This window comes from Lonchura striata, chromosome 5, assembly GCF_046129695.1.
Source record: "Lonchura striata isolate bLonStr1 chromosome 5, bLonStr1.mat, whole genome shotgun sequence".
Classification (NCBI taxonomy): Eukaryota; Metazoa; Chordata; class Aves; order Passeriformes; family Estrildidae; genus Lonchura; species Lonchura striata.
In genome coordinates, this window is record NC_134607.1 from 244040 (window position 1) to 269563 (window position 25524).

A 25524-nucleotide genomic window follows, 5' to 3' on the forward strand; every position below is an offset into this window, starting at 1 on the left:
GGATAAGAGTACTAATATAGTTACTGGAAAGCAGTGGATGTTTTTAAGGTGCAATTCACCTGACCTAGTGTAAACATCTGCTTTAACAGGAGACCAGACTGCTCATGACCTAACTATTACCTATGTCTGCAATGACTATGAAGGGAACTTCATGTAACATTTAGATGAATCCCACTGAAACTTGTCAACACTGCAAAGAAACTTTATCCATTTTTCAGGTGTAAAATTCTATTCTGTGGAGTCAGCATGATAAATCAGTATTAGTTTTGTGCTGCCATTAAGAGTTGCTTTTTCAGAGATGCAAAAATCCTATCTGCAGACAAGCTTTATTGTTGAACAGCTTTTAAATATAACATGTAGTCGGAATAGACTGGATTTGGAAGTCTTGGGTTATATTGCTTAAATGCATTAAATGGCTTTGAAGCTTTATTTTTTTTATTCCATTAATAATGTCTTGCAGAGCACTCAGACTTATCTGATGTAAACTGCAGGAAATAGGTATCTTTATTTTTTTCTCCTATTAGAGTGGGAATTTTCATCAAATATTTCCTGTACTTTTCATTGTCTCTGTCCCTGTCAACAGAAAGCTTTAAAAAAAATAAATCTAGAAAATTTTAAAATACTGCCAGGTCAAAGTATTTGTTATAGAACAGATTTAATTGCAGCACATATTCAAAATGTACCTTTAAAATACTCAGAATTTATTGATAAATACATAAATTCCTCTTTTTTTGCTGTTGGGTATCTAACTGTTGGCCAGTGTACTTGGATGGTAAATGTCCTATTATCATATTGTCGTTGAAGAATGTATTGGAGAGACATTAATTAGTAAAAGCTCTCTTCTTAGTAACAGCCCTTTTTTCCCCTCCATCCTTTGACCAAACAAAGTAACTTAAATAAAGGTAGAGCCTATTATTTTAAATCAACGTATTATTTCTATGTACTTTTAAACATCCATTCCCTCCACAAGTACTTTACAGATCAAGTTGCTGGAATGTTCCATTATATTTTGCATCACTGTAATCTGTATTTTGAGATAATTTGAAGGAAACATAATAGAGGTCTTGATGACCTCTGAACTCTGTTCTTGAGGAGAACATCAAAATAAGTATCCATAAATAGCAGAATATGGACAGATGCCGTGAACACTGGAGTTAACAAGGTAATGGCTCTGAATATTGTAATTTCAGCATTTTAAACCAAGTTTTCCTTTGGAGCTACTGACTTGAGTTTTTTAGAGTGCAAAAATCTGTGTGCCTCAGTTGTGTTCTCCAACAGGAATTTAAAATAATAATATTAAAAATACATTGCATAGAATAGGCAGGTAAGTTGAAATTCAGCTGTCTGCACTAAAATATTCTTCTGCCGTGGCTGAATTTTTGGGATGCCTGTAATATTTTAAAAAGGGCTGGTAAATGTACTGCACAATCCACAGGAACCGTATTTCCTTCTGGAATAGTAGCTGGAAACCAGGCAGGATATTACCCCCAAATTAAGTATGTCTCTTTAGGCACCTCAATTGTTCCCCTGAGGCTAGTGGCTGCAAAAATGAGGGCCAGGAGGGTAGTTTGCCAAGTCTCTTAGGTAATTTCCAGTTACTGAATGGTGAACTTATTGGGAATGGAAGCAGACTTGTGAGCAACAGGTTGCAAGGATGCATCTGAGCACTTGAAGAAGAGACAGTAACATGAGCTAGTCAAAGGCCTGGAGTTGCACGACCACTCCTGTTTGGATGACATTTATACTGAAATACTATGACTAAAGCCTGTTAACCTACTGTTGCTCCCACTACTGCTTCTAATTTGGTTCCCTTAATATGATCCAGATTCTTAGAAGTTATTGTTGAGGCTTTTTTTACCTATACATCTGCTGGGTGTTGATGGGAACATTAAGGTAGCTGGGGCTAAACAGAAGAAGTGGGCGAAACGCTCAAGAGTGTCACATGTTGGAGTGTAGTTTTCATCCATTCAACAAAGAATTAAAAAGAACAAACTCTTTCAGTGCCTTAGAAGGGCTTGGTTCTTTGGGTTGTGACTGGCTCTAACTGCCCAAGTCATACTCTGCTAACCTGCTATTTTTATAGCTGTGATTTCTGGGATGCATTGTACTGCCACTGCTGAACTAACAGCTGGTGGTAGATGAGAACTTAAAAAGATGAAGGCCCAAGTATGAAACGTAGTGCTCCAAAGAAATTATTATTAGCTGTGTTGTGCTGTAAGGCAGGGTCCATCTTCCTACCAGAGATACTGACAGCAATTTTTTTTTTATCCCACAACAATTTTTTTTTTTTATCCCAGTCATATATATTTTTAATTAATGTCGATTTTTTCAAATATTTAAAAAAAATTAATAGCATGTTAATATGCTGACATTTATGGAGAAAGGTACTAATTTCCTTGTTCCAGAAACACATGGATACAATGGACTTGAGCACTGTTGGCAAGATACAAAAATATCTCTGCAAAATGGTATTTCAGTAGAATGTATAAATTTAAACAGTATTAAGCCTGCTTTCAAAATGAAATACTTGGCTGATCAGAGAAAATGATGCAAGAATATCACAGAATCTTAAACATCCTTGCATGTTATATGTCTGAATTCATTACATATCATTTGGAAATACTTGACAATTTCAGGACTGGAAAGAATGTATTTTAATTTTGATGAAAGAAATACTCATCACAGTCAGCAGTGACAATTGGCTTGTTGGCAGCTTCTGCATCACCGTTTAAGCACGTTCATTGCAAGTGAGACTTTGTTCATCATCTTGTACTTAAACATTGTCTATCCACAATAACAATGTTTCCTTTTGTTAGCACTGTGACACTTCTTATAATTGTGTTGTTGAAGAAAATGCATTGGGCAGCTTTGGACGTGAATGTAAACTCTGCCATCAGAATTTCTTAAGGCATTCAGAAGTGGCTGGAGAGTCAATCCTTGCAAAATTTACAATTTTTGAAGTCTAATACATGCTATCTAAAATGTTTGAAGATTGGGCATGTATAGCAAAAACAATGAACCATTTCACAGAGCAGCTGAAAAATTTTAATTCAGCTCTTCAGTGCTTTCCAAGAAAGTCAATGTACTGCAGCATAAAAACTGGCCTGTAACACTCTTCCAGAGGGGGGATTACAGCTAATAGTATTTGTCTGGTTTTCATTTATTTGCATTTTAAAGGATTTAAAATAATTTCAATTAACAATTAATTAATTATAATTTTAATAAACTTTTTGCTGGATTGGTGGTGGGGTTGGAACATTTATATCTTGGCAGTAGGTGCCAATTTTCCCTTGAGATGTGCCTGCTTATTGGTTTAACCTATCTCCCCTCTACTAGCAGCAGCAGGCTGTCACAACTAGATGGGAGCAGCATTTCTGGAACAAACTGATTTGAAGAAGATGCCAGATTTGCAGCACCACTAGTAGCTTAATGAGAAGGAAGAGGAAAGCAGTAATTATTTTAAAAATTGATTCAGACATTATTTCAGAAGATGCTACCTCTCAAGTTTTCTAAGTGTTTTTTCTTAACTGGGAAACATGACCTGTGTAAATATAACCTGCTTACCCTCAGACCCATGCATTTTAATGAAAAGACTTGCAATTATTAATGGTATCTGTAGAAAGAGCAAGAGGAGAAAAGAATCTGTAGCTCACAGCTGAAACACCCTAATTTTCTGTGTAGTTTTGTTAAAAATCTTATAGCTGGTGCTGCCTTCAATCTCTGACATAACTTTTATTAGTTTTAATTAGTATGTACATGTTTTAAACATTTTAACTGGATGTGTAACTTACTGTTAATATTTTTTTGTTCTGAAATCTGTATGGTTAGAATTTCAAGCAAAACATCTGCAGAACCGGGAAAGATTGCTGTACAAAACCCTAATTATTTATTCTGTAATGACTATGTCGTTGTAGGTAAAATTGCCAGTTGCTTCTGAGCACTCTATTTAATAAAGAGAGCTCTCTTTCAAAAAACTAGTGGGTTTTTTGACTGATTTAATCTGAAGAAAGGGAACTATTAAGTCCCTTTTTTTAGTAAAGCACTTTGCATCTACTAACAAAAATACCCTCTTGGATCTACAAATGATCATCTAGTGGCTTTATTAAATTGGCTCTGAAACACGTTTGCAACAGTGAAGACGCAAATGAGTCAAAACTGGGGCAAACCAGAGCAGTCTCCTCCTATTGTCTTGAGATGCTTCAGTGGGCTTGAATGTACTCCCAGGAAATTGAGTTTAGAGTTGGAAATAATACTGTATAACCTATAAATCCATTCTGCTGAATAGCATGAGATGCCCTTGTGGATGCAGCATGTAATTTGTGAAGAAGAATAAGAATGGGCCATGATTTTTCCTACCTAAAATGCAGCTTAGCATTTCTTGAAAGAGGTGCACATGTTAAGAGCCTGTAGCCAGTGCGGGGAAACACTCTTCTCTCCTGGCACAGCCCCATTGACACAATATTGCAGTCCCTAATCCAGCTCAGTGCATGGCAGCATAAATCTTTGTGTTGTCATGGGATAGAAATGAATGAGCCTTGCTACTTTTGTTAGCATTGTGGTGAAGCGATATGCGGAATAAATAAATAGACTCCACAACTCGATGTAGTTATGAAGTGGGTATGTATGACAGCGCCTGGCACAAGTGAGATAGCTCTCCAAAATCTTGTGCTCTCAGCTGAAGTTTGTCTTACAATTTTATTCATAAAGGTGTTTTATATGCAATACATTACACAACTTTTCTATGCATATTCAAGCCCTGGCCCCGCCTGTCTGCGCCTCTCATGCTGAATAGGTCCACGCCCTTCTGGGCATGCGTGGTTTTCTGTGGTGGTCTTGCGGGGGGGGGGTCTCTGGTGGTCTTCTGAGGCTGAAACCATAGTCTTCCTCTGCATTGAACTTTTGAACTCTTCTCCTCTGCACATGCGCTTTTGGTCCTCTGCTATCTTATCTGGATAAGTCCATCATCCTTGACAGAGGGGCCTCCTTATCTGAGTTCTTTGCATTCTTGGTCTTCTCTGGTATTTGTCTTTTTGCAAGAAGATTTAAAGATTTTGTTTTCTCAATGCCTTTTGTGCCATGGCAGAGGTTTCTTAAAATTCAACACATGATTCTACAAACATGATACATTAATTTTTGATACATTCATTTTGTTAGCTTAAGTGATCTCTGGAAAATCTCTTATTTCAGTGGTGTCCTGGCCTGGCTCAAGCAAGATCTCAATGTGAGAATCTACAACTACTTGGATTTTGTAAGAGTGCTGCTCAGAAGGGTGGAGGTCTTCTTTTTTTCTCCTCCTACTTAAGAGCCACATGTGCTTGATCCAGCTCCCTTTACAGCTGAAAAAAACAATGCTCCTGATGCTAAGATCCAGCTTTTGACATGTGCCTCTGCCCAAGTTCAGGTTCAAACAAGATCATATGCTGAAGTCAATACTACAGATTTTATTTAACATGGAATGTCAGGGAGAAAGGTAGAAAGAAATAGAAAAGAGAGAGATCAGGTAGAAGATAGTTACCACCTGTAGATCCTTTTCATCCTTCCTCACCCTAGGCTTCTCAGTAGTGGTCTTCTCCAGGTCTTTTCACTATTCATACATATTAGCAAAGAAACAAATTACTGCACATTGGCTACACAGCTATTCTGTTGGTTAATTGATTCCCTTGCTTCTAATGCTAATTAGTCCTTGTACTCAGTCTCCTCTTTGTTTGGTTTTGGTGATCCATCTACCCCTGCTGGAATGACGTTTTACCAAGTCCACAGTTGCTGAGCTGGCCTTTCTTGTGGCCCATAAATTCTGCAGTAGTGTCCATTATCAGTGACACATTCTTCTCCCCCAGCTTAGTTAACCTCCCCCCAGATCCGAGATAACACTCAGACAATAGCACCCCTTTTATCTTATCTTGTTCCTGCTCTGGTGGCTTGCTTTAGGTCCAAGTTCCAGGTATCCAGGGAGGCGTTTTCAGGTAGTTTCTGTGGTCACAGATTTCAGCTGACCCAGAAGTTGGGGTGATCTTTGTTTGACCAGTGACATGCATACAAGCAGATGCTTCTTTACACACGTTTCCACAGTGGGAATTTTTGTCTGCATGCATTACCCAGAATGGGCTAAGCAGGTCTCATCTCTGCCAGGCCAGGAGATGAGCGCTATCCTGTCACTCCATTCTGTGCTTATCTCATGGCAAAGTCAACCTGTGGCTGTAACAGTGTTTAAGACAGGCAACTGTGTTCTTTAACTCCTTACAACTGGAAAAAAGGACCAGATAAAAATGTGGGATCTGCTCATTCACTGTCCTCACAATTAACATTATGATGATTATGAATCTCCTCCCAATTTAAGTCATATGTTTTCACCTTCCTGTGTTTGCTCCATTAAGGAGAATCTTACAGAATTACTTTGATGAATAGAAACCCTGATACTTGAGATCTTTTGCTTAAATTCACCATCCTGAGGTTGACTAAATCTGGGTTAAAACAGATTTGTGTAGCAGTCATCAATCTAGGATTATAACAAAAACAAGTTTACCCTTCACACAGTGGCAGAAGAAACCCCTGACACAAGGTGAGACAACATGAGGAATTATAGAAAAGAAAATTCACCAAGATTTTGAGAGTGGTAGGCAATTTGCCCTTTTTTTCCCCATCTCACATTAGAAATTCTAAGTGATCTTTTGAACAGGTGGTTGGCAATATTCTGTTGGTGAAAAGGCACATGAATTATTTGGTTTGTTTTGGTATGTTTCCTAATTTCTTGCCTCCCCTTCCCTGTCTTCCATATTTTCAACTCAAGCTGAGTTACAAACTCTGGTTAATGCTACTGATCTGGTTCAATAGCCCCAGGTTTAATCTTCAGTGGTGTCCTCTTCCCATCCTTGTGCTGCTTCTCATGTTGTTTCACTTTACTCAGTAGTGCATGTGGTCAGTGAAGCAGAGCAAGGGATGAAAGTAAAGCTTGGGAGAGCAGGAAAAATACATCCATGTGCGAATCGGTTTGCCAGTCTCATTGTGTGTCTATACCCATCTCCCAAAGACATGCAGAGACCGACTCAGACACCCGTGTTGACCTTGATAAAAGGAACAGAACATAATGATGCCTTACTTGTCCAAGTAAGGGAATAATGTGTTTTAAAGAAGTGGATTAAGTAGACACACAGGGTTCTTTGTGTAGCTGGAACCAATGGATAAACAGATAATGAGGAAAACAATGGGTTTTGTGGTAGCTATGTAACAAGAGGCAACAGTGCATGCCTTAAGAGAAATTCAGGGAAAGGTCACCTGTAACACTGGGGACTGTCAGGGAACGCAATCACCAGAGACCCCTTCAGAGCATTATGAATGAGGTCTCTATATGTCCCATTCAATAAACCACAAGATTAAAATTTAGCAGCAATTTTGAGGTATAAAATAATAATACAATAAAATATAATCAAGTAGTTATAAAAAGAAATTTGGCATTAGTTCGGATAACACATAAGCAAAACAGACCAGGGTACTGGGAGGGATTCTCACCCTGCCTCCTGTACAAATGCAAAAGGAGCCAAACACAACTTACATACTGTGTGTTAATATATATTCATCAATAGTTCCCACAAATCTCCCATTTTTAATTCTTCAAATCTGTGTCACCCTACTGTACAGCGCGTGCTGCCTTTGTTGCTATGGGGTCTTCTGGTCTCTTTGGGCTATCCTTAGAGGAAGGCTGGAGGTGAGGTCTTCCTCACACGTCCTCTGGATAACCTGGCAGGTGGCACATGCAAACTAAGTTTGGTGTTATATAAGTAAGCACGATGTTCCAATTAAACCTTATTTATTTATTTCATAGATAAACCAAAACCAATATTTTAGACTCCCTATCTGGAATGGTCCCAACTTTATTCATATTCAAGATTGATCTTGCTCTGGGAGTTGTCTTAACTTCAATTGGTGCCAATTTTGGTTTGGGAGTCAGTTTCTGACTTCGTCCATTCCCAAGGTCAAATCCAAATCCTGCACCCTGTTTCCCACATGTATCCTTTGTGAAGAAACCCATCTGCTTCATAACACTAATCGCACATACTTTTCCAATTATTTTCCCAAATTATTGATACAATTACAATTTTATTGGCGTGAATCACATCCATTTATAGCAAGAAGACCCTGTAGGAACATGAAAGGACTACTCTTAATAAGAGGTGGATGCATGCAAATTAATTCTAGAAAAAGTGATGTGTATGTATTAGCCAGGAAGTACACTGTAAACAATATTTATGATCATGATGGAACAAATATCATTTTTGTAAAGTTTTGCAGCACATCAGAGTGCATCAGTGTGTTCAGTGTGCTGTAATAAAGAATGTCTGCTTTTCAGTACTTCAATTTGTGTTAGAAATTTTCCTTGTTTCCTGATTTTGGTTTCAACCCAGAGCACTGTGCTTTGTCAGGGTCAAGAATGAGCAGTGAGGGAACAAAGGCGAGGGCAGTTTGTAATTGGTGCTCTTGAAAAATGTAAAAAACAGTCTTTCTTGGAAAGTGTGTAGCTTGAGTATTAGGAGATGTGTTCACTCTTGACTGTGGTAAATTGATTTGCTTAATTACAGGAGAAGTTCAGTACTTGAAGTTCTGCTAGCTACTTGACTTACCAGAACTGAATTTTCTCAATTATCCTTGCAGATGATGATATAAAAAATGTTACAAAAGTTGCAGCCAAAAAAATTGGAATTTGTATATCAAAGGAAGCTGCACAAATGTATATTGAAATGCAGACTGGTAAAATGGCACTTAGAGTAAAATCAAGCTTAACATCATAGCTGTTCAGATGAAAGTGAAATGCTTTGCTAACAAGTGAAAAAGTGCTTGCTGATTTTCCAGAATGAAGAAATGCTTTAGTAAAACGGCTGGGCTTTTATACTGAGCACTGCTTTTATACTGAGTTGCCTGCTAAGTCTTGAGCATCTGTTGGAAGAATCTTATGAAAATGTTACCTAAATCTTGTATAAAGTAATTAGAGTAAGGAATTAAGTTCTTCTGCAGAAAGTGAAATATTTAATGGTTTCTGTACTTTTACATTTTATTGTAAAAATGAAACAGGAACAGCTATAAACCCACGCTGGTTTAGTTAAATATGCTAGTGGTGAGTTATATACTGGTGTTGAATTCATTGGGTTAAACAGGGTAAGCAAATCTTTTTTCAGGCTAAATTTATGTTTCCTCTCAAATGGGAGCTGAAGGTCTAGAATATATGTCAGTGTAACTTTCATGACTGTTCTACTGTAGGCTTTTTGCATGTGACTTCCATGTCCTAAGTGATTACTTCAGGCTAAGTTGGTTTCAATTGCTTCCTTTTTTGCTTGTAATGACTACAGTAATTTTCTTCAAGCAAGATGTCAGTGCCTAGCATTTTAGAGATTTTTCTTGGATGTTAAAAACAAGCCTTAGTGCTAATAGGACATTCTAATCTTCTGCAGCTAGAAAAGGTGTCTGCTTAAAAAATGTCTATATAGATCTTTTCCATTTCACCTAGTCTACTCACAGCTCAACCCCAAGTTTTGGACTTTACTTGTCCTTTACATTCTGTTGAAAAGACTAATTGCTTAACCCTTTGTGTTACTGGTTCTCAGCTTTATTCAACCTGGAGCCTGACTATGTTTCTGTCTTAGAATTGTACCCCATTGCATCTTGGAGAGGAGAGGAGGGAGGGAGCCCTGCTTATTTATTCCTAAGTTTTTACTGCTTTCCCTTGTTTATTGTGAAGGTAGTAATGATATTAATACAGCTCAATTCTTCTTCTCTACAAGTCACCTCATTAAATTTGAGTGTTCTCTACATTTGTGTTCCCATGTGATATGGATCAAGGTCAGTCACATCACATTGCAGCCATGTATGTGTGTGTGTATGTAATACCACTCAGTGTCTTTTATTAATATTCCACACTAATAAGTGTTTACTTTAATCTATTCTATAGCAACAAATTGTCAATGGGAATATGTTCCCTTTATAGTAAAAGAATTATTTCTTTATAAGATTAAGGCAAATTCCTTATGGCATTGAAACAAGAAGGTGTTTGACCTTGGGTGATAGAATATGTGATCAGGGAAGAACAAGTAAAAGTTACTTCAGTGATAAATGAGAATTTGCTTTTTCTTGCTCATACTTTATTGACAGGAAAGTAGTATAACATCCTTTCAAAAATATTTATCCTTGCAAGTTGTCTTTGAAGTTGTTTAATATATCTTAGTTTGTGCAAGCATAATCAGATTTTCTTTTCTCCCCCCAGTCGGTGTTATCCGCTGTCCAATTTGTGGTCAGGAATGTGCAGAGAGACACATCATAGATAACTTTTTTGTGAAGGATACCACAGAGGTTCCCAGTAGCACAGTAGAGAAATCAAATCAGGTAAGTGCATTAACATATAATCAAGTTAACACCTTTTAGATGTGTGTGCATATCCGTGGCTTCTTGCTGTGTGGCCTTTTTGCTCTTCATATGCAGACAGAACTTCAAGTACTTAGACATCACATGGATAGCTACTCTAGAAAATGAGTTAAAATGTATGAAAATACCTGTGAAGAAGGTGGTTATGTTACCCTACACTATTTTTAATTTTTGATATAAACTTGCATCTTAATAGCAAAAGATAAAAGTAAGGAACAGGCATTAGAATGGGAATTCCTGTACATTGGACAGAGTACTTGAAGCACTCTTTGGAGCAAAGACTTGAAAACACTACACCAGGAGATCTAAATGGACTTTATCACATTACTGACAAAGCATGTCAGTAAATAGCTGGAGTCCTGTTGGCAAGGAAGAGGCCCAACATGCTCATTGGGGAGGATGGGATATTGTAGGGGTTTCTTGTCTGTTTTCCTTATGTAGACTCTCTCTTCCTTTTGCAGTCAAGTAATAGCCATTTCATAAAAGTTGCTTATCTGGAAGAACAGTAATATTGGGGTTTTTTTTTCTCATGATGTTTTTTTCAGGAGGCAAGTAGCAGTTAGTGTGGAAGCAATACCAAACAAATGGTCACATCTGTGTAGGATCACAATTGAACAATCTCTGTTAGCAAAATATTGCATGTCTTCATTTTAAGCTGGTAAAGGAGTATCTCATGCATCTCTTTTCTCATGGACTTTTTATTAAACTCCAGGAACTTATTGCAAATAATTCAGCCTCTTTGTATGTTGCTGCATTCTTCATAAGAATAGTACAGTAAGGTTGCTATATCAATGTGGCTTGTATTCCAACTCATGCCCTGATATTTGGATGGTGGTCTCCTTTAATTTTGAAAATTCCTCTTTTTCATTTTCCCATTTTAGGGGGTACTACATCATTGGCTCTTGAGCTGTTTGCTTCAGGGGCAGTGTCTTAGAGGTTCTTTATTGTGCATTCTGCTCCTTTCAAGGCTTAGCTGGAATTTGTGCTTGCATGGGGGAACAGCCACATCACTTGGGAACAGATGACAGGAGCCAGTCAGGTTCATGATACCAACTCTGGTTGTTGAGGACATAAGTGGTGTCATCATCTCTGAGCAAGAGAACTTGTGTCTTGCAAGCCATTAAACTGTTCAGATTTTAAGGAATTTTGAAACTGGATTTCTGAGAAATGGTAGACCTTACCAGAAATTGAATTGTGAGTTGCTGGAAGTACAAGCTGTATTCTTGCAATGTAGGACTCTTTAAACTTGGCTTCTTTTGGGTTTGGCAAGGGGAAATGTTTGGTTTTTGTTTGTCCTCTGGGAATTGCAGGAAAATAGCTGAGTTTTGCAGATGGTTGTGAGATTTACAGTCTCTCAATACTGTACCAGTAAGATTGACAAAATGAGTGGAACCTGCTGAAAATTCGATCACAACTTTTGTAGTGACTTTAAAATTATGAAGAGAAGCAAGATAGCAAATGTTATGCAGAAGCAGTCCTAAATGTTTGGGGGGTTTTTTGAGGGGGTGGGGCTGTCCTATAGCCTCTGCTTAGTTATATAATAAGTCCTCAAATGTACTGCTTTTTGGAGTGGTGATAGAGATGGAATTTTTTTTTTCCCTTGGGAGTAGTAACTATTTTTTTTTAAAGTCTCTGATCACCCTCTCTTCCCCCTCACAATATTTTTTTGCTTCCTGTGAAAGTTAAGTGGAGAATTCCATTCACTGAGTGGTGTGAGCAGATGTCAGGGAGGTTCTCGAAAGCATTTCTGTTTCCTTCAGATCCCTTCTAGATTTCACTCTTACTCTTCCATTCCATATTTGTTTCTCCCTCTCCCTGACACCAACCAGCAGGTTTGCACTTTGGAAGCAAATCTGTTCTTCAGCTAAGGTCCTTGGCTGAACTCAGCACACTTTCTGTAGCAGCTGAATGCAGACCAGCAGACTTTGCTGAACCAGCAGAATAGGACATTCATGTGCTTTTTTGCTGACGTTTTTCTAAAACAATTGAGCTAAATGTTTTGTTAGATGCCTATTGAGTGTGTGTCTTACCTCTTGGAAGTGAATGATGTGCTGTTTTCTTCATTTGAATAGATTTATTTTGGTATGACAATGAAGATTTTGTACATTCCTTTGTACCTTGATGTAAGCAAAAAGCTACACTGTCCTGTAAATGCCTCTATTGTGGAACAGCAAAGTTAAATCAATAATAGTTAAACTGATTAGTGTACTTTCCAGGGGGGAATATTATGAGATTTAAGGATGATACAGCCTTCTAATCAGCCTGTCTTGTTTTGCCTTTGAAGGAGCAAAGAGAAAAGGAAGAAAATTTGCCATTAGCATAGGCAACAGATCAGAGAAATTAAAGTAGAGAAGATACTGACACTTGCAGGAAATACTGCATCAGAGATCATCCAAATTCTATGCAAAACTATATCTCTTTGATAGGATTTTTTCTACTGAGATAGTTGATTTGTCTTCAACAGTTTTGCAGCTTTATTTGAAGGATTAACAAATTAGAATTGGAAGCAAGGCATGGGTTTTGTGCAAATATTGTTGTGGCTTAGAACCACCAGTCTGTATCTGTGATTAGCCTTATATGTGTGTTGGCAGGAAGGACTGTTTTATTTCAATCCAAAAGAGACTGCAAAAGCCTTCTTGCAAATGAAATGTTTGATTGTTTCAAATTCAAAATGGCACTAATGCTAAAGCAATTTTTAGCATACTGAATTAAAACTGCAGGAGTGAATGGTATATCATGGAGCCTGGCATTGTGGGAAGAGAAGAATAACTGGAACCCATGAAAGTGCTGTCCATCTGTCTATAATCATGTTTATCTTACCTGTGCCTGATTTGGGCAGTTCAGTGCACTACTGGCATAGCTGTGCTTTCTAGCAATTACTGCTGAAAACTTCAGGAGCACAAGAAATGGCTATACAGAAAGTACAGAACTCAAACTTCCTAGTACGTGTTCCACAAGAGCTTTCCTGGGTAGCATGAAAGGTTTTGTGCTGGCTATTGGCATAGGAAACCTTGCAAAAGAAAAGAAACTCACAGGAAATGGAGTTGAGATCTTCCTGAAAGTAATTGTTGTAGGTTGTGGGCAGCTAGGACATAAATACTTTGAAAGAGCAGATGCTTTATGATTGGTTTTTTTTTTTTTTGACATTGTGATTTATTAAAAAGCTTAGTAAAATTATCAGCTTCTAAAGAGAAGTTTGAGGATAAAAATTAATTATATTTCATTCATAAGAATGAGGGGAAAGGGGCTTCAGACCTAAGAGATGTTGCTGAAGCAAGTGCTAGATTTGAATAAGACTGAAGGGTAGACAAGTGAGGGAAATGTAGGGACTTGATAAGAACATGGCATATGCAAAGGCATGAAAATAAAAATGAGAGATGTGAGACTGATGCAAGAGCGAAGACCTTAGTGATAATATGGGTGTTGGTGCAGCACACTGAGCCTCTGGTGCATTTTAGTCTAGGTTCTAATTCTCATAGCTTCTGTGTCCAAAACAGAATGTATGTAAAAATATTTTTAATTGTAAGAATAACTTTCCTTACCAGTTACTGACCTGAGAGTTTAATATATTGCACTAGGAATGAAGAATGGCTGGGTTTTATGTGAGATACTGGGAATGTAGTAACAAAACAAGGCATCAGCTTAGATCTGATACAAGATCCAGGTATTAGGAAAGCAAGTCTGCCATTATGAAGTGATTAATAAGGAGAATTTATAACAATAAGTTTCTATGTATGGTGCTTTGTATGTTTAAGCATAATAAAGCATTATGTGTTTTATTACACTGTTTTATTACACTTAAACAGCTTATAAAAGCTGTACTTGTGACCAAAACATCTCTGAAAGCCTATGGTTTATGGAGGTGGGTAATAGGAATAATAAATAAAATGCTTTGAAGAGATGTGAATATTGATGGGATGGTGGGGTAAGAAGGATATATTGCTCAGATTTCATGCATTTTGAGCTGTCAATGCATGGTTCATATTTGGAATTATGTATAGTCTCTGTCTTCAATGATTCCATATGTGCCAGGAGATAGTTGTGTAAGTATTAGCATCAGTGAGGTTTGGATCCAGTGGGGGAAAGCATTGCATCTAATTTACATTGGTGAGGCTTAGAGTTCACTGAATATTCATCTGGACTACTTTGCTCTCTTCTTTGAAACCTCTGCTTGATTATTTAATCTCTTTAATACTCAAAGTGTGTTTAATTGGAAGAGTGGTTACTTACTACAGGAGCTGAGAAGACAGGTCTATTACCTCAAGTCTTGCAAGCAAATGTGCTTTTTCTGCCATAAAAGCTTGTGTATTTTCTTAAAATAGTACTTACCTGCAACATGCTGAGTAATTTCTGCTTTCATTAAATTTGACTGAAGGCTGAATGAACACTTCCTGGGGTTATAAATACTAGCATTCATAACTGAATTAAATGTAATTACAACGAAAACTCAATTAAAAATAAATGTCTGTCTGAACAGAATAAAGGCTTATAGGTTAACTAGAGAGAGTTTTCTTTGAAATCACTGAAACATTGCTTGTGTGAGTCACAAAAATAAGAATGAGTTTTAGGTTTTTTAAGTGCATAACAAATATTTGCAGTACTTATACTTCCATGTGCTTTAGCTGTATAGCTTACTCTAATAACTAGGAGTTCTAGCGAAATCCAACATATATCTGAAAATGCATATTTCAAATCAGAAGTGGATGGGAGGAAATCTGATGCTACCTAGAAGGCATTGCTGTTTTGACAGCTTGAGTTCTGATGTCTGTGAAAAGCTTTAGAAATCTGTCTCATGTCCACTTAGTGGATTTGAAGAGTATAAAGATGGGATATATATTTTGATGCTACAAAGGAGGAGTTTTGATTATTTTGGCAGTACCTGATTATTGGTTATTGAATCACAATTTTCATCTCGGTCCACATACAGCAGGTCAAAGCAGTGTAAAAAACCCAACTAAAGCATATGGGAAAAGAAATAGATTAAGCTCTTGGAATCTAGGGAGAATTAATAACTGCAAACATTCTTTGAACTTATCTAAATGTCCTGGCATGTTCATCTGCCTGATTTTGCTAAAGGTGATCTGGAAAGGCTGTTGTGGGGAGATTGGTTGGTTGGTTTTGCTTTTAATTTGGTTTCTGCCTCTTTTTTTAGTCTTTGTTTTGCTTCTTTGACTTAGAGAATAATGCCTGAAAGATTTTTTTTTTGTTCTTTTTCTCTGCTTATTTTGTTTTTAGGGATTTTTTTTTTTTTAACACTAGAAAACCAAACATCCAGTATGCTACTCTCCACTCTGACTTTTAAAAACTTTTAAAAACATGGGTGTTTGGAGGCACAGCACAATCACACCTCTCTGGCCACAAGGTTGATGTGAAAACTTTGTTGTGCTGCCTATTCAGTTCACTCTCCAGTCAGCATTGCTGATGTAACTGAGCCTTGGGCTATGATGGTGTTATCAGTCCTGGTTTGCATCACAGTCTTGCAGAGGGTTGCACTGGCACAAAAAGGAGGAGACAGATGGCTAAAGAGAAAGGAGGCAGAGGATTTTTTCCTCCAACAATTAATAACAGTTTTAAATTTTTTTGTTTGTTTGTTTTTCAAAATGTCATTGAATTTAAGGATTAGTAACAAGTGTTAGTTTTAACCCCAGCTCGTAAGCAAGCACCATGCAGCCTTTTTTACTTCCCCCTTTCAGTTTATTTCCTCCTGACGTGCAGTGGGATGGGGAGGAGAATCAGGGGGAAAAAAAAAAGATAAACCTGTAGGTTGAGCTAAGAACAGCTTAATAAATGAAACAAAGTAATATTAAATAATTATAATAATAGTAGTAACGACAGAGAGAGAGGGAGGGAAGAATAAAGCCCAAGACAAACAAGTGATGCCAAATAAATTTGCTCACCACCCACTGACCGATGCCCAGCCTTTCCCTGAACAGAGAGAGATTTGTGCCTCCCACCCAACTCCCCAGAGCTTATATGCTGAGCTTGATATTCTGTGGTAAGGAATATTCCTGTGGGAAGTTCAGGTCAGCTGTCCTGGCCACATTCCCTCCTTGTGCGTGTGCTGACTGGCAGGGAGCATGGGAAGCTAAAAACTCCTTGAATTTGTGTAAGCACTGCCTAACAAACTGATGTGCTGGTTGTTGCCATCAATATAATTTTTGTACTAAATCTGAAACCATGGCACTGTGCCAGCTACTAAGGAAAACCCCCACTCTGTTCCCCCTGAAATCAAGACAGGAAATAAAAATTTTCAATTTCCTGATTACAGTTCACTTCCTTTAATTGCTTTATTTCAATTTTCTAGACTTCTTTAATGATGTCCTGACTTTGGTATTTTTCACTAGACTACTGGTCGGGATAGAAATAAGAAATTTTTTTGTTAAGAGAAGAAGGGGAAGAAGAAGAAAAACCAAGGAGAAGTTAAATTTTTGAGATTATTTTGAAAAAGAAAACTTTCAGGTCTCATTTTTGTAAAGAAACAGAAAGAGGGGCACAAGCCCAATTTTTTCTCCTTCGCAGGTCACCTTAAATGAAAAGAAACTGCTTCCTTCAAACTCCAAGTGACAACAAGAGGGGTCAACAGCCCTTGTGTTGTAACTTAATTTCTCAGAAGATACTTGCTTTGAGAGGTAACATGATCTAGAAAAATAAGCACAGCATTGGGTATCTGGAACTCATGTCCAAATTCCAGTTCTCTCAGTAACTTGTTATCTGGCCTAAGGCAAGTTTTGTGCTAATTTTCCTTTATTTCCTGAAGGGGAAACTGGAACACAGTTCTATGTATATTATCTTCTATCTCCATGAGATATAAATATTTCCTTCCTCTTTAATTTAATCTATATTTACCTTGTGTGGGTGCAGAAGTCGTTTGGTTGAGTTTTTTTAATCAAAGCGAAAACAAAACTAAAACCTAAATTTTTCTCCTTGTTGCTCCTGCAAGCAGAAATCTGTCACTGTGATCTGTAGGATGTAGCAATCTTCAGAGACCTTGAGTCTTTGGTTTGCAGCAGTGCTGAACATTGCCAGAAATGGGTGGTAGTTACCTAAACCGGCACTAGATAAGCATGTTCACTATTTTTTACTACCAAAACCCCACTGAAGGTAGGACTACAGAGGCATTGTAAAGGAGGGGTAAAAATGAAGTGACATTATGAGTGTGTGAAATGGTGTTGTCCATCATTCAAAGTTTTCAGCCTGTTGTTCAGATTGTGGTACTGCAGCAGGTTTGTTCTTGTGTATTTACTCTGTGTAGTGAGGCTTAGGTCTGCTGACATGTTTGTTTTCCTTAATTATTTATTTTTCCTAGGTCTGTTGGGTGTAGTCCAAAGAGCCCCAGGAGTTAACAGGCCACAGTTTGAAAATTCTTGTGCATTGCTTGCAAATCTGTTCTGGGGTAGCTTTTTTTACAAGCTTAACTGGAATACTGTCTTTAAGAGGTGGTGCTAAGATTCTTGAAAGGAACCTTGCTGCTCAGTATGGTGTGTTCTTCCTGAAACCAAGCAGGTGACTGGAAGCTAAAATTAAAGCTGCTGTGTGAACTGAGGGAGGCTTCTAAAATCAGAGAAGTGCTGCTTGTGTGCTGTCATTAGTAAATATTTCACAACAGCATCTTATATACAGTAAACATTGTTTGGCTTCTAAGTGTGCAGGGAATGGCAGAAAGTAGGAGTCTGACCTTTATCATGTCGGGCAAAGATTTTAGGGTAATACTGACAAAATGACTAGTTTCTTTGAAAAGTCACATTCAGTTACTTCTGTGCTGTGATTTATAATGCTCCTGTACCTCAGGCAGTTTTCTGTTCTCATTTCACTGTTTTTAGAAGACTATTAAACAGCACTGATGATGATGTATGAAGAATAACTTGTGTATATATTCCAAACTTATTTTAACAGCTGCCTTTCTTCCTCTTGTCAGGTCTGCACAAGCTGTGAAGACAATGCAGAAGCTCATGGGTTTTGTGTGGAATGTGTAGAATGGTTGTGCAAGACCTGCATCAGGGCTCACCAGAGGGTTAAATTCACAAAAGATCATACTGTGAGGCAGAAAGAGGAAGTATCTCCAGGTAACATATTTATAATTTCACAAAGAATTTGTGTCTTCATTGGAAAATTATGTTGGACCAGCGCACTTTTTTAAAAAAGTGGCAACTTGAAATCTGGTGTTCTAACAGTTTTTTTATCTGTGATAAGCTGAATAGTGGTACAGGTTGTTGGTTTTTTTTTGTGTTGTTGTTTTTTTTTATTTAACATGTTTTAAACCAATAAATACCCATAGATTTTTATCTTCCACATGGATTGATTGCAAATTATTGTCTAGACTTTGGAGATCAGCTGCAGAAAATATTTCTTTAGGCATTTGGCTTCTCTAGTTTTACTAGAGGTCTAACAAAAGGTTAATATGAACTTTATTGTTGTATACAGCAGGAAAAGGAGCACTAATAGATTATATCTTTTCAGCATTCTGATAAACAACTAGCCAAAATTCATGTTTTAGCTAAGTATCTTTTGTGCTTGAAATATTTTGCCTTAGGGAAAGTATATTATGAATTGGAGCATTTTTCCTCAGTAGGATCTACAATAATTCAGGCTAAAAGCGTTCTCAAGAGATCATCTAGTTCAGCCTCCTGCTTCAGTTCTGAGTTCCAATTGCTCAGGGCTTTAGCCCTTTGGGTCCTGGGAACCAGCAATGGTTAATGTGGTGTACAGAACAGCCTCTCTGAGAAATCTTGACTACTCTGTGGTAGAAAAGGTTGACTTTTTCTGTTCATTGAGAACCTCTTTTGTTTCAGTTTTTCCCCCACAGTGTCTTGTCTTCTAGTGTCCTTGTAGGAGGATAATAAATGTTACAGGATACTGACAAACATTCTACTGGTTCTAATACATCCATTGCACGATTTTTCCTGTAATACATAATTTTTAGCAATTGTTATCTATTATTTTAAATAAATGTATTAGAATAGATACTTCTTTTCCTTCCACCCTATCTAGTACTGTGAGGTAATCTATTGCTCAAAGGCTGTTTTCCACCATGGTACTTTGAAGATATTCACTGTATTCTGTATCCCACTTTCACAAATGGTTAATCAAAAGTGAGTACTGAATGTACTTTCAAGAGAGGACAAAAGTGGGTAGAAGTGGCTGATGGACTGTTAGGCAGAGCAGGATTTGGTGGTAGGAGTGGTCTCAGTGCACTCAGGCCTCTTTGGGAGGCAATTTGTTGGTGAGTTGGAAAGACTTCTGACCAGAGGATAAAGATCTGAAAATAACTTCTTCCAAATTTTTGGAAAAGAGGTAAATGAATGGGTATGAAAAATAGATCTCTTTGATCTTCAGTGAAGGACAGGCTGCAGTGTGAAGCCAGTTTTCATTACAGGCTGTATAATCCTTATGAACTCAGTGTCCAACCTAACTTCCAGGAAATCAGGCTTTGTCAGTTAAATTGTTTAAAGAAACAAATTCCATTTCTATGATCTGGTGGTGTTTCCCACACCTTTTGATATTTGCACACTAGAAACTGAAGTGAGACTTCTCACACATTTAGAATGGGGTTCTGAAGGGAAGTTCATATCTCCTGGTTATTATATTCTGTATGTTCTACACTTTGAATGTCCATGTCTTGATATCTTCAAACCCCTTTCCACCAAGTCAGCTGAGAAAGAAGACAGAATTGAGTCAACCACCTCCTCATCTCCATTTAAGAAAGGAGCTTGTTGTTTGTGCAATGTCTTTTGCAGCTGCAGCAGTACTGGCTACTCCTTTTGTAAATAGTTTTGTGAGGCTAGAAGAGATGATGTTAAAATAGGTTCTAGACATTTTCCATTAGAGAGGGTGCTAGCTCCATGCTTGAGCAAGAAGAGCAAGACATTGCAGTTTGAGCTTATGGCTGTTACAGTCTTGGTGAGTGACCTGATACACACTTGTACATCTAAGGAAAAACAGGAGAATGCAAATCTTGAACAAGTTCAGTTGACTGTACTAACATCTTCCTTTATTCAACAGAGGCAGTTGGTGTGACCAGTCAGCGACCAGTGTTCTGCCCTTATCACAAAAAGGAGCAGCTGAAGCTGTACTGTGAGACCTGTGACAAGCTGACCTGCCGAGACTGTCAGCTACTAGAGCACAAAGAGCACAGGTATCAAAGCACAGTGTATATTTTATCCATCTCACCTACAGGAGGGCAGCCTGAAGTAGATTCAGACTATCTGGTTCTAGCTGTATGGAACACAGTCAGGTGGAATAAAATTTGCTGCTCAGAAATGAAACTCACGAAAAACCAAAGATTGTATCCCAAAGAATGTGACTGATGAGAGTGTGTTACATTTAGAATAAAACCCAATTCTTCCAGTTGTTAACCTGGTGGCTTAAGCACAAGACTTTTTTTACAGTCAAGCTATTTGGTCAGAATTTGTTGCTATGCAGCTCTTCAGAGAGTCCTTAGAAAACACAGGGGCTGTGTTATGCAACTGTACACTTATGTGTAATTTCTCCATTTGTCCTTCAACAAGATTATATAAGAACATTACCAAACTGTTTTGGAATGGAGAAAATGGGAATTCTTTTTTCTATGATGAGCCCTTTCAGAAGAAAAGTTAACCTACAGTTTGGCTAATGCTGTAACTTTGACAACACTATAACTCTCAAATCTTCATGTTGCTATTCTTTTGGTCATCTGTTACTGGTCACTGAAGCTGAAAAGCAAAATTACATACAACTTCTGCGTGCAAGGCAAAAATCTTGCTGGTTTACACATATAGTCATGTTTTGGGACATATGCACTCTGGTTAAATATTAATATACTTGCTACACCTGATGCAACACCCAAAGAGCTTGCTTGCCTGACTAGGTGAACATCAGTAGTGGAGAAGTGTTGGCCACTGTTGCTCCTTGAAATAGGCCAAGCATTGCTCTTGCAGAGTTTCAGTCTTCCTCTTTTATTCTCCTTTTCTCAGGATTTATGTTCCTTTAATAATGTGCTACCTCTTTTTTTCCTCAGATTGCTAAAGATTTTGGTTCTTTGATTTAAAATGTTGCCAACTTCTAGTAACTCAGCAATCTCTTCTATTTCTGCATCCTTGTCCTACATTAAGTAATAGCTTACCTGAATTTTCACATTCAAAGTGATGACTACCTCAAAGCATTAATTTATCTTTTGCTAAAATCAGGCTATTTTGTATTTATGAAAACCGTAAATTCTTACCCCAGTGTGACAGGAAATAGACTATAAAATTAAATATACTATAAATGAAATATATAAGCATTTGCTGACATATGTTTCCATGTGAGAGTTAAATTTTGGATTTGAGCAGCCCCTTTCTTCAATTAAAGAAGTATTATTTTGTAAGTCACTCTGCTTTTTAGCAAGTATATAACACATTTTACATGTGTAAATCCTCACTGCTTTTTACTACAGGTACCAGTTTATAGAAGAAGCTTTTCAGAACCAGAAATTTATCATTGAGACACTAATCACCAAACTGATGGAGAAGACTAAGTACATAAAATATACAGGGAAACAGATCCATAACAGGTTTGTATTAGATTATGAGGTTAAAACGGGCAGAAGGCAACTTTACATATACTATAGTTTCTTGAAATGTTTAAATTAGTGTATTTGGTATCTCCCTCCTTTTATGCTTCCAGAAAGAGGAATTCTAAAGTTCACGGTAGTGCCTGTTTTCTGTATGCTTGGCTGTGTTTGGTAATTCTTCTGCTCAGCCTGTGGACTTAATGGGCAGCAGTGGCTTGTGTGAAGCAAAACAACTTATGCAATAAAGACTGTAGAAGACAGTCTTAAGTGCTCTCCCACCATCAGCAGATTAATTTTCTTAGTGTAGATCCCTCTTAGAAAGTGCAAGGATATGACTCATGTTTTCCTAATGTTTGTGACACATATTTGAAGATTTACATAGTACTTTTATGCTTGGGGCTCTATTCACTGGGTACTACAAACCTAGGAGAAAAATAAATGTGTAAAATGCAATCTGCAGCAAGCCTTTGTGGCTGCTCCTTCAGCAGAGTTCAGGGACAGCAGTACCCAGGGAGATTCAGCACAGTTGGGGATGCCAAGGATGATTTGAACTCTTCCTTCATCTCTTTAGTAGAGTTTCCCCAATAAAACATTAAGCTTTGCTGTTACGAGCTTGTGCACTATTGTTGAAACAGCTAAATCAGTGCCATTCTACCTTAGATGGAAATTAAACTTAAGCAGTTTTGATCAGCATGGATCATTCCAGAAAAGTGCCACAACTCTGAAAATCAACAATTTCAATTACAGTGAGCATTTAATTTTTATCAGTGACAGATGTCAGAGTTATGGCATTAGAGTTTGCCACCAGTTAATTAATTTTCTCTCAGGTTACTCTTACTTCCTCTATTTCTCCCAGTAATTTTCCTGGCTATAAGTATCAGATGATACATGTATTAATTGGTGCATATGACCAAGAAGTATTGTAGTCTAAGCAACAGATTTTTTTTTTAAATACTGTTTAGAGGATGGGTTTGTGAACTAACGAACATTATTTTCTATACTATTTACTTACAGAATTCTTGAAGTGAATCAGAATCAAAAGCAGGTGGAACAGGATATTAAAGTTGCCATATTTACACTGATGGTAGAAATAAATAAAAAGGGGAAAGCTCTGCTTCATCAGTTGGAGGTAATTTCATTTCTATAATAAGAAAAATTTCAATCTTAATTTTTTTTACATAGTTTTTTTCACATTACAGTAAATTTCTAGCATAAGTCCCCTGTGCGTGTCCTGTCATGATTCCAAAGTGGAGAGTTATCCTATACAAGCTGCTTGAGCAAGTGGGGTTTTTGGTGGAGGAAAATTTGGTTTTTGAGGGGTGGCCAGTTTCTTTCTCCATGCTTTTACAATTCATAATTCCACACATCATGCATGAAAAGTTTTGTATCAGATTTTTTCATAAATTCAGTAATCCAGTAGCAAATCATTGAGAATTGTCTAGAATGGGTACCTGGGAAAATATTATCTTCAATTGTGTTTTAAAAGAGAGTGTTTTGTGTGTGTAGAGAGGCACACACATATATAGATATAAATATATGTAAAAATGTGTCCTTAGCACAGAAGGTGTTTCTTCAGGAAATGTGTACTGACTTTTCTGTTTGATAGCTGCATCAGAAGGCAGGAGTCCCTTTTAGAGGAGCTAAGTGAAACCACTTGATCATTATGAATTACAAGTAGGAAGTTAATGCCTTTTAACTATAAATTGACCGTTTTGACTTTAACTGCTTTTCTACTTGCAGACTCTGGCAAAAGAGCATAGGATTAAACTTCTACAGCAACAACAGGAAGTGGCAGGTCTCTCTAAACAGCTGGAACACGTCATGAATTTTTCCAAATGGGCAGTTTCCAGTGGGAGCAGCACAGCACTGTTGTACAGTAAACGTTTGGTAAGGTTAGGAAGACAGATCTCTCCATTCTCCTAGAGTTAAGTTAGATATGCATGCACATGCTTGTCTGGAGTACTAGGGTATTAGAATGTTTAATGATTTTCTACTAATTGGAATATTTATATATAGTTTCCATGGTTTTCTCTTAAACATAAACACAGAATGTTTCTATTAATTTAGCTTTCTGGTCATGGTTCTCTCCTGTTACAATGCCATAGAACTATTTATATCTGCAGAAGTAGAAACAACTCCTTTTCTTTCGGCTGAAAACCATGAAGCCACGAAACACTGGGAAAAAATGGTGTGTGTCCTACATCATGACTGTGCTTCTTTACAATATTTGCTACAGCACCTGAGTTCATGAAAAACAGTATTTGTATATCTCAGTGTCTGGTGTCTAGCATTTTAATGTAAATACTATTGTATGTCTTTGTTCTGTCAGGTTCATCTCCCACTGAAAGACTTTAAAAATTGATAAAAATTAAACTAAGGTTTTTGTTTGTCCATACAAACAATTACAAAGCTAAATATTTCATTGCTGTAATGAGCCTTAAGATCTGAATGCATGTTGTCTCACTAAGCTGAATGCTCCTGATGGACAGAAATCCTAGAAAATTTGAAAGGAAAAAAAAAAAAACAGCCCAAAAGCTTACCTTGATTTTTCCAAAGGTGACTAGACTGTATTTGCGTGCTAGCAGAAGTCTGGGGCAATGTGAGGAAAGATGCTAGATGCTTTTTCCCCCCAGTTCCTATAAACAGCTTCACAAAGTTTTTTTCTTTATTTTTTCATTGGTTAGTTGAGAAACTACCAGGGTTTGTTTGTTTGGGTTTGGATTTGCTGTTGGTTTTTGGTGGTGGGGGGGGGATTTTTTTTGGGGGGGGGGGGTGGTTTTGGTTGGTTGGTTGGTTTTTTTGGATACCCATTATTGATACTGCAGGCTATAGTGGAATATTACTTGTTTTTATCAACTTCAAGTAGTTACATTCATTTGATCTGCCTTATACTGCCTCAGCCAGTCGTATTTTTTTAATTGAATAGAGAAAAAGGACATCAAACTGAGTCATTTTGTTTATAATTGCTTAGTGTTGCCATCAAGACTGTGCTACATGAGTAAGAAAACAAGTTGTGTTTCAGGCATGTTAATCATATAAACATTAGGCAGCTGAAAGAAAGGAGCATTTAGCCCAGAAGGCCTCAGCAAATGAAAAGTATTTTTCAAAAGAACAGATTGAGCTTTAGAAAGTTGGTGCTGCCTGGGAGTTGAGTAGATAACCCATCTGTGGGCATTTGGAAAAATCTATTTCCGAGGCGTTTTGTGTAGATGAGCTGTGAAACTTCTGCTCCAGCACACCCAGGAGAGAGGAAGGAATGCCCATCAGACTTAAGGGCAGCATTGGAGCTCGGGGGCTGTGCTCTCAGGCTGCACTTTTCACTGTTACTAACAAGGTGAGCAGTCAGGAGTTTATCCAACACATACGTGTGCACAACAGTAGGAAAATAGTAGAGCAAACTCTGACAGATACTGTGTGTGACCAGTGATGGTAACAGGATAAAAGCCTAGAATTTCTGTAGGGTCATCTACTTGATTCTGGTAGCGTACACAAAAATCCTAAGGAAATCTCGATCCAAAATAATAATAATGCCCTTAAAATTTTTCCATGGTAATTTAAAAATCTTGAGTCTTGTTAAATGGTTTTTTGAG

The 25524-nt window shown here is 37.5% G+C and overlaps 1 protein-coding gene across 1 annotated transcript in view; it reads left to right on the forward strand.

The window, feature by feature from the left end:
• The window catches only part of TRIM24 (tripartite motif containing 24), a 55318-nt gene that overhangs the window by 12438 nt on the left and 17356 nt on the right, over positions 1 to 25524 (forward strand). The window contains exons 2-7 of the mRNA XM_021539203.1: positions 10250 to 10368; positions 18323 to 18470; positions 20407 to 20539; positions 21818 to 21934; positions 22949 to 23063; positions 23675 to 23821. Coding sequence (XP_021394878.1) covers positions 10250 to 10368; positions 18323 to 18470; positions 20407 to 20539; positions 21818 to 21934; positions 22949 to 23063; positions 23675 to 23821 — 779 coding nt within the window. The remainder of the gene's footprint in view (positions 1 to 10249; positions 10369 to 18322; positions 18471 to 20406; positions 20540 to 21817; positions 21935 to 22948; positions 23064 to 23674; positions 23822 to 25524) is intronic.